Source organism: Pristiophorus japonicus, chromosome 2 (genome assembly GCF_044704955.1).
Source record: "Pristiophorus japonicus isolate sPriJap1 chromosome 2, sPriJap1.hap1, whole genome shotgun sequence".
Taxonomy (NCBI): Eukaryota; Metazoa; Chordata; class Chondrichthyes; family Pristiophoridae; genus Pristiophorus; species Pristiophorus japonicus.
In genome coordinates this window covers 369,446,444-369,455,281 of record NC_091978.1, presented here as the reverse complement: position 1 = coordinate 369,455,281, position 8,838 = coordinate 369,446,444, and the positions used below count along the sequence as shown (strand labels likewise).

At 57.7% G+C, this 8,838-nt stretch overlaps 1 protein-coding gene and 1 non-coding gene across 2 annotated transcripts in view; one reads left to right on the top strand and one right to left on the bottom strand.

The window, feature by feature from the left end:
- Nucleotides 1-8,838, bottom strand: part of dapp1 (dual adaptor of phosphotyrosine and 3-phosphoinositides) — a 107,943-nt gene that overhangs the window by 39,150 nt on the left and 59,955 nt on the right. The window contains exon 2 of the mRNA XM_070872959.1: nt 5,471-5,593. Within this exon, the coding sequence (XP_070729060.1) occupies nt 5,471-5,593 (123 nt within the window). The remainder of the gene's footprint in view (nt 1-5,470; nt 5,594-8,838) is intronic.
- Nucleotides 6,779-6,850, top strand: trnaq-cug (transfer RNA glutamine (anticodon CUG)). The gene has a single exon. It is a non-coding gene; the product is annotated as a tRNA-Gln (tRNA).

Here is an 8,838-nt window from a genome sequence, read left to right as displayed (position 1 = left end):
GAACGCGGGCGAGAGTGAGAGAACGCGGGCGCGCGAGAGAGAGAGAGAGGGGGAGCACGCGCGAGAGAAAGAGAGAGAGCGAGAGCGAGAGCGAGAGCGAGAGCGAGAGCGAGCACGCGCGAGAGAGAGAGAGAGAGCACGCCCGAGAGAGAGAGAGCACGCGCGCGAGAGAGAGAGAGAGAGCGCGCGCGCGAGCGCGGGAGAGAGAGAGAGAGAGAGAGAGAGAGGGGGAGCATGCCCGCGCGAGAGAGAGAGAGAGCACGCGCGCGAGAGAGAGAGAGAGAGAGCGGGAGCACGCGCGCGCGAAAGAGAGAGAGAGAGCACGCGCGCGAGAGAGAGAGAGAGGGGGAGCACGCGCGCGCGAGAGAGAGAGAGAGAGAGCACGCGCGCGCGAGAGAGAGAGAGGAGGAGCACGCGCGCGCGAGAGAGAGAGAGAGCACGGCGCGAGAGCGAGAGAGCGAGAGAGCGAACACGCGCGCGAGAGAGAGCGCGAGAGCGAGCGCGAGAGCGAGCACGCGCGCGAGAAAGAGCGCGAGAGCGAGCACGCGCGCGATAGAGAGAGAGCGAGAGCACGCGCGCGAGAGAGAGAGCACGCGCGCGAGAGAGAGAGAGAGAGAGAGAGAGCACACGCGCGAGAGAGAGAGAGAGAGAGAGCACGCCCGCGCGAGAGAGAGAGAGAGAGAGAGAGCACACGCGCGAGAGAGATAGAGAGAGCACGCGCGCGAGAGTGAGCACGCGCGCGAGAGAGAGCACGCGCGCGCGAGAGAGAGAGAGAGAGAGCACGCGCGCGCGAGAGAGAGCACGCGCACGATAGAGAGAGAGAGATGGCACGCGCGCGAGAGAGAGAGAGAGAGAGCACGCGCGCGAGAGAGAGAGCACGCGCGGAAGAGAGAGAGCGAACACGCGCGGAAGAGAGGGAGAGCACGCGCGGAAGAGAGAGAGCGAACACGCGCGGAAGAGAGGGAGAGCACGCGCGGAAGAGAGGGAGAGCACGCGCGGAAGAGAGGGAGAGCACGCGCGGAAGAGAGGGAGAGCACGCGCGGAAGAGAGAGAGAGCACGCGCGGAAGAGAGAGAGAGAGCACGCGCGGAAGAGAGAGAGAGCACGCACGAGAGAGAGCACGCGCGAGAGAGAGAGAGAGAGCACGCGCGAGAGAGAGAGAGAGAGAACGCGCGAGATAGAGAGAGAGAGCACGCGCGAGAGAGAGAGAGCACGAGAGAGAGAGAGCACGCGCGAGAGAGAGAGAGCACGCGCGAGAGAGAGAGAGCACGCGCGAGAGAGAGAGAACGCGCGAGAGAAAGAGAGAGAACGCGCGCGAGAGAGAGAGCACGCGTGAGAGAGAGAGAGAGCACGAGAGAGAGAGAGAGAGAGAGCACACGCGCGAGAGAGAGAGAGAGAGAGAGCACGCGCGCGCGAGAGAGAGAGAGCACGCGCGCGAGAGAGAGAGAGAGCACGCGCGCGAGAGAGTGAGCACGCGCGAGAGAGAGAGCACGCGCGCGAGAGAGAGAGAGAGAGAGAGAGAGCACGCGCGCGCGAGAGAGAGAGAGCACGCGCACGATAGAGAGAGAGAGATGGCACGCGCGCGAGAGAGAGAGAGAGAGAGCATGCGCGCGAGAGAGAGAGAGAGAGAGAGCATGCGCGGAAGAGAGAGAGCGAACACGCGCGGAAGAGAGGGAGAGCACGCGCGGAAGAGGGGGCGAGCACGCGCGGAAGAGGGGGCGAGCACGCGCGGAAGAGGGGGAGAGCACGCGCGGAAGAGGGGGAGAGCACGCGCGGAAGAGGGGGAGAGCACGCGCGGAAGAGGGGGAGAGCACGCGCGGAAGAGGGGGAGAGCACGCGCGGAAGAGGGGGAGAGCACGCGCGGAAGAGGGGGAGAGCACGCGCGGAAGAGGGGGAGAGCACGCGCGGAAGAGGGGGAGAGCACGCGCGGAAGAGGGGGAGAGCACGCGCGGAAGAGGGGGAGAGCACGCGCGGAAGAGGGGGAGAGCACGCGCGAGAGAGAGCACGCGCGAGAGAGAGAACGCGCGAGAGAGAGAGAGCACGCGCGCGCGAGAGAGAGAGAGAGAGAGCACGCGCGCGAGAGAGAGAGATGGCACACGCGCGAGAGAGAGAGAGAGAGAGCACGCGCGCGAGAGAGAGAGAGAGAGCACGCGCGGAAGAGGGGGAGAGCACGCGCGGAAGAGGGGGAGAGCACGCGCGGAAGAGGGGGAGAGCACGCGCGGAAGAGGGGGAGAGCACGCGCGGAAGAGGGGGAGAGCACGCGCGGAAGAGGGGGAGAGCACGCGCGGAAGAGGGGGAGAGCACGCGCGGAAGAGGGGGAGAGCACGCGCGGAAGAGGGGGAGAGCACGCGCGGAAGAGGGGGAGAGCACGCGCGGAAGAGGGGGAGAGCACGCGCGGAAGAGGGGGAGAGCACGCGCGGAAGAGGGGGAGAGCACGCGCGGAAGAGGGGGAGAGCACGCGCGAGAGAGAGAGAGAGAGAACGCGCGAGAGAGAGAGAGAGAGAGCACGCGCGAGAGAGAGAGAGAGAGAGCACGCGCGAGAGAGAGAGAGAGAGCACGCGAGAGAGAGAGCACGCGCGAGAGAGAGAGCACGCGCGAGAGAGAGAGCACGCGCGAGAGAGAGAGAGCACGCGCGAGAGAAAGAGAGAGAACGCGCGAGAGAAAGAGAGAGAACGCGCGAGAGAGAGAGAGAGAGCACGCGCGAGAGAGAGAGAGAGAGAGAGCACGCGCGCGAGAGAGAGAGAGAGCACGCGTGAGAGAGAGAGAGAGAGCACGCGTGAGAGAGAGAGAGCACGCGCGAGAGAGAGAGAGAGAGCACGCGCGAGAGAGAGAGAGAGCACGCGCGAGAGAGAGAGAGAGCACGCGCGAGAGAGAGAGCACGCGCGAGAGAGAGAGCACGCGCGAGAGAGAGAGCACGCGCGAGAGAGAGAGAGAGCACGCGCGAGAGAGAGAGAGCACGCGCGAGAGAGAGAGAGCACGCGCGAGAGAGAGAGAGAGAGAGCATGCGCGCGAGAGAGAGAGAGAGCACGCGCGCGAGAGAGAGAGCACGCGCGGCAGAGAGAGAGAGTACGCGCGGAAGAGAGAGAGAGAGAGAGAGCACGCGTGCGAGAGAGAGAGAACGCGTGAGAGAGAGAGAGAGCACGCGTGAGAGAGAGAGAGAGCACGCGCGAGAGAGAGCACGCGCGAGAGAGAGAGAGAGCACGCGCGAGAGATAGCACGCGCGAGAGAGAGAGAGCACGCGCGAGAGAGAGAGCACGCGCGAGAGAGAGAGAGCACGCGCGAGAGAGAGAGAGCACGCGCGAGAGAGAGAGAGAGAGCACGCGCGAGAGAGAGAGAGAGAGAGAGCACGCGCGCGAGAGAGAGAGAGAGCACGCGCGCGAGAGAGAGAGAGAGCACGCGCGCGAGAGAGAGAGAGAGAGCACGCGCGCGAGAGAGAGAGCACGCGCGGCAGAGAGAGAGAGTACGCGCGCGAGAGAGAGAGCACGCGCGGGAGAGAGAGAGCATGCGCGGAAGAGAGAGAGCATGCGCGGAAGAGAGAGAGCACGCGCGGAAGAGAGAGAGCACGCGCGGGAGAGAGAGAGAGCACGTGCGGAAGAGAGAGAGAGCACGCGCGGGAGAGAGAGCACGCGCGGGAGAGAGAGAGAGCACGCGCGGAAGAGAGAGAGAGAGAGCACGCGCGGAAGAGAGAGAGAGAGAGCACGCGCGGAAGAGAGAGAGAGCACGCGCGGAAGAGAGAGAGAGCACGCGCGGAAGAGAGAGAGAGCACGCGCGGAAGAGAGAGAGAGCACGCAAGAGAGAGAGCACGCGCGGAAGAGAGAAAGAGCATGCGCGGGAGAGAGAGAGAGAGAGCACGCGCGAGAGAGAGAGAGAGAGAGAGAGAGCACGCGCGGAAGAGAGAGAGAGCACGCGCGGAAGAGAGAGAGCACGCGCGGAAGAGAGAGAGCACGCGCGGAAGAGAGAGAGCACGCCTGGGAGAGAGAGAGCACGCGCGGAAGAGAGAGAGCACGCCTGGGAGAGAGAGAGCACGCGCGGAAGAGAGAGAGCACGCGCGGAAGAGAGAGAGCACGCGCGGAAGAGAGAGAGCACGCCTGGGAGAGAGAGAGCACGCGCGGAAGAGAGAGAGCACGCCTGGGAGAGAGAGAGCACGCGCGGAAGAGAGAGAGCACGCCTGGGAGAGAGAGAGCACGCGCGGGAGAGAGAGAGCACGCGCGGAAGAGAGAGAGCACGCGCGGAAGAGAGAGAGCACGCGCGGAAGAGAGAGAGCACGCGCGGAAGAGAGAGAGCACGCGCGGAAGAGAGAGAGCACGCGCGGAAGAGAGAGAGCACGCCTGGGAGAGAGAGAGCACGCGCGGAAGAGAGAGAGCACGCGCGGAAGAGAGAGAGCACGCGCGGAAGAGAGAGAGCACGCCTGGGAGAGAGAGAGCACGCGCGGAAGAGAGAGAGCACGCGCGGAAGAGAGAGAGCACGCGCGGAAGAGAGAGAGCACGCGCGGAAGAGAGAGAGCACGCCTGGGAGAGAGAGAGCACGCGCGGAAGAGAGAGAGCACGCCTGGGAGAGAGAGAGCACGCGCGGAAGAGAGAGAGCACGCCTGGGAGAGAGAGAGCACGCGCGGGAGAGAGAGAGCACGCGCGGAAGAGAGAGAGCACGCCTGGGAGAGAGAGAGCACGCGCGGAAGAGAGAGAGCACGCCTGGGAGAGAGAGAGCACGCGCGGGAGAGAGAGAGAGAGCACGTGCGGAAGAGAGAGGGAGAGAGAGCATGCGCGGAAGAGAGAGATAGCACGCGCGGAAGAGAGAGAGAGAGCACGCGCGGAAGAGAGCGAGAGCACGCACGGAAAAGAGAGAGAGAGAGCATGCGCGGAAGAGAGAGAGAGAGAGCATGCGCGGAAGAGAGAGAGCGTGAGAGAGAGCGCGTTAGAGAGAGAGCGTGAGAGAGAGAGCGTGAGAGAGAGAGAGAGAGCGCGTGAGAGAGAGAGCGAGCGTGAGAGAGAGAGAGCGAGAGCGAGCGCGAGAGCAAGAGAGAGAGCGCGAGAAAGAAAAGAGATGAGAAGAGACAGAGAATGCTAATCCCATCACTCTAAGCTGGTTAGTAACCTCGGTCCCAGAGATGCACAGCGTGTAAATACACTGCGGATCCCAATTTCCACAAACACCACAGTTCTTAGTTTCCAAAGTCATTTTGAAACATCAACTGCAGGGACGGAGGTTTAATGTCTGCCTGATTACAACTGCACCCGAGTTTAATCAGCAGTCAGGCTCAATCACCTCTTCCACCGACAAATACATGCAAATAATATACACACAAATCCCGGGCACACCCTGATCATCTACTCAGATGTTCCTGTGGTAAACACAAAATGTCACAAAGCCACGAGGCAACCAGCTGAAAGTGCCGGAACATTCCCGTCCTAAGGGGCGATCCCGTGCTTCCAGCAAATAGTCAGCCATTTTCTGTCCCAGTCTGAGTCGCTTACCTTACTGACAGCGCGTAGAAATTTGGAGCATCCTGACTTTTCCTCAGAAGGTAACTCCCATCTTTCCCATTGGAAAGGAGAAGGGCCTCGGCAGCGTGGCGAGAGAGGTCGTGGTGATACCAACTGGCAAAGAGAGGGGGGAAATGTCACGGTTATAGATATAGACAGCCTGTAAGCTTGATGTGTCCATGTTCCTTTAATAGTCAATAAACGATAACCTCATCAGAACATTGTACAGAGTCAACCTGGTCCCAGTCAGAGAATGTGAATAACGACATCAGTCAGATATTTTACAAGGCAAAGTTTACAACTTCTACCTACAACGGGATTGGTACAGAAGGCCAGTGACTTGGTTGGCAGCATTCTTGCCTTGGAGGCACAATGTTGCGAGTTAAATCCCCAACTCAAGGACTAGAGCAGGTTTAAAGTTATTGGGATGTGGGCATCGCTGGCAAGGCCGGCATTTATTGCCCATCCCTAATTGCCCCTTGAGAAGGTGGTGGTGAGCCGCCTTCTTGAACCGCTGCAGTCCGTGTGGTGAAGGTGCTCCCACAGTGCTGTTAGGGAGGGAGTTCCAGGATTGTGACCCAGCGACGATGAAGGAACGGCCGATATATTTCCAAGTCAGGATGGTGTGTGACTGGGAGGGGAACGTGGAGGTGGTGGTGTTCCCATGGGCCTGCTGCCCATGTCCTTCTAGGTGGTAGAGGTCACGGGTTTGGGAGGTGCTGCCGAAGAAGCCTTGGCGAGTTGCTGCAGTGCATCTTGTAGATGGTGCACACTGCAGCCAGGGGGCGCCGGTGGTGGAGGGAGTGAATGTTGAAGGTGGGGGATGGGGGGCCGATCAAGCGGCTGCTTTGTCCTGGATGGTGTCGGACATTGTTTGGGTTGCACTCATCCAGACAAATAAAAGTGGAAATTATTTTTAAATCATGCAGTTATGAGCTGTAAATTAAATGATTAAATGTACACACAAACACTAGCTAAACAATAAGAAATCTTTCAAAATAGATATAATAAAATGATTTATTTTGAGCCCTTTCGCACCTGGTTTCCACAGGCAGATGTAGTACTTCCTGCATCTTTTGCCTTAATAACAGTAACTTGCATTTATATAGCACGTTTAACACAGTAAAATGTCCCAAGTTCCTTCACAGAAGTGTTCTCACAAAGAATGAGACTGTGTCAAAGAATAGCAAAGGGTGGGTGGGGAAAGAATTGAATATTCAGCAGAGACCAATTCCGCTGGTGGAGACATCAACTGCAATAACTTTCCCTTCCAAATGTCTGACAAGGAATTTGACAGTTGGTTCCATGGTGTAATGGTGAGCACTCTGGACTCTGAATCCAGTGATCCGAGTTCAAGTCTCGGTGGAACCTGAATGCTTGTTGTCCCAGCTGCTGAAAATTTGGACCAAGCATGTAGAAGACTGCTGTTTGTAAAATGAAGACATGTGTTACAGCTGCTGTTAAGTACCTTGTGGTTAAGGTGTAGTTTACGGCTTTAAGATAACAAACATTCCTGCCACAAGATACTTGTGTATTCCCCACTCTGCATCACTGTCAGCGCTAGACTGGCCATCACCGAATGTCATGTGGTTGATGGCTCCTGATGTAAAGAGTTAAATGGGCCTTGAATCATTCCATCTTCCCAAGCGCCAAATGGAGTGAAGAGCCAAAACCCAGGGATAGCTCATGTATCAGTCTGAACCTCTCCTCCTCCTCCTCTCCCATCCCTCCCTCCAATAATCAACTTCTTGTATCCATTTACAAGACAACAACTTGCATTTATACAGCAGCTTCAACCTATCAAAGTGTTAGGTTAACTTACGTAAACTAGAGGTGATCCAAAACTCGGCAACCCGTGTCCTAACACGCACCGAGTCCCGCTCACCCATCACCCCCTGTGCTCACTGACCCGTGTCCTAACTCGCACCGAGTCCCGCTCACCCATCACCCACTGTGCTCGCTGCCCCGTGTCCTAACTCGCACCGAGTCCCGCTCACCCATCACCCCCTGTGCTCCCTGCCCCGTGTCCTAACTCGCACCGAGTCCCGCTCACCCACTGTGCTCGCTGACCTACACTGGCTCCCGGTTAAGCAACGCCTCCATTTCATAATTCTCATCCTCATTTTCAAATCCCTCCATGGCCCTCACCCCTCCCTATCTCAGTAATCTCCTCCAGTCCCACATCTGCCCCTCCCCCCACCACCCCGAGATGTCTGCGCTCCTCGAATTCTTCCCCCTTAACCATCCCCGATTATAATCGCTGAACCATCGGTGGCCGTGCCTTCTGTTGCCTGGGCCCCAAGCTCTGGAACTCCCTCCCTAAACCGCTCTGCCTCTCTTTCCTCCTTCAAGACCACCACTTTGACCAAGCTTTTGATCACCTGCCCTAATTTCTCCTTATGCGGCTCGGTATCGAGTTTCTTATCTCATAACACTCCTGTGAAGCACCTTGGGACGTTTCACTACGTTAAAGGTGCTATATAAATACAGGTTGTTGTTGTTCCATGATGCATTGGGAAGGGTGGGGATGGAGGAAGAGAAGAAATCGATTTACAACAATTTGTAATGGTTCTTTATATTGAATCATATTGATCAAGTGCTGAGACAGGTACTCCAAAGACCAATCACTCAGACACCATTCACACAATAGTTAATGCTGGCTCCTTTGCCTCACCACATTCTTAATCTTCCAAGGCTTGTTCAGGGAATTCCATAGTAAGGAATCCACCCCAAGGAAAATTGCAACAACAACTTGCCTTTATACAACACCTGTAATGCAAGAAAGTACCCCAAGGCACGTCACAGGAGCGTTATCGAACAAAGATTCACGCGGCGCCACAGAGAGATTTTAGAACAGATGGCCAAGGACATTCTTACTATTGAGGGAGTGCAGCGAAGGTTCACCAGACTGATTCCCAGGATGGCAGGACTGACATATGAAGAAAGACTGAATCGACTAGGCTTATATTCACTGGAATTTAGAAGAATGAGAGGGGATCTCATAGAAACACACAAAATTCTGACAGGACTGGACAGGTTAGATGCAGGAAGAATGTTCCCGATGTTGGGGAAGTCCAGAACCAGGGGTCACAGTCTAAGGATAAGGGGTAAGCCATTTAGGACCGAGATGAGGAGAAACTTCTTCACTCAGAGAGTGGTGAACCTGTGGAATTCTCTACCACAGGAAGTTGTTGATGCCAGTTCGTTAGATATATTCAAAAGGGAGTTAGATATGGCCCTTACGGCTAAAGGGATCAAGGGGTATGGAGAGAAAGCAGGAAAGGGGTACTGAGGTGAATGATCAGCCATGATCTTATTGAATGGTGGTGCAGGCTTGAAGGGCCGAATGGCCTACTCCT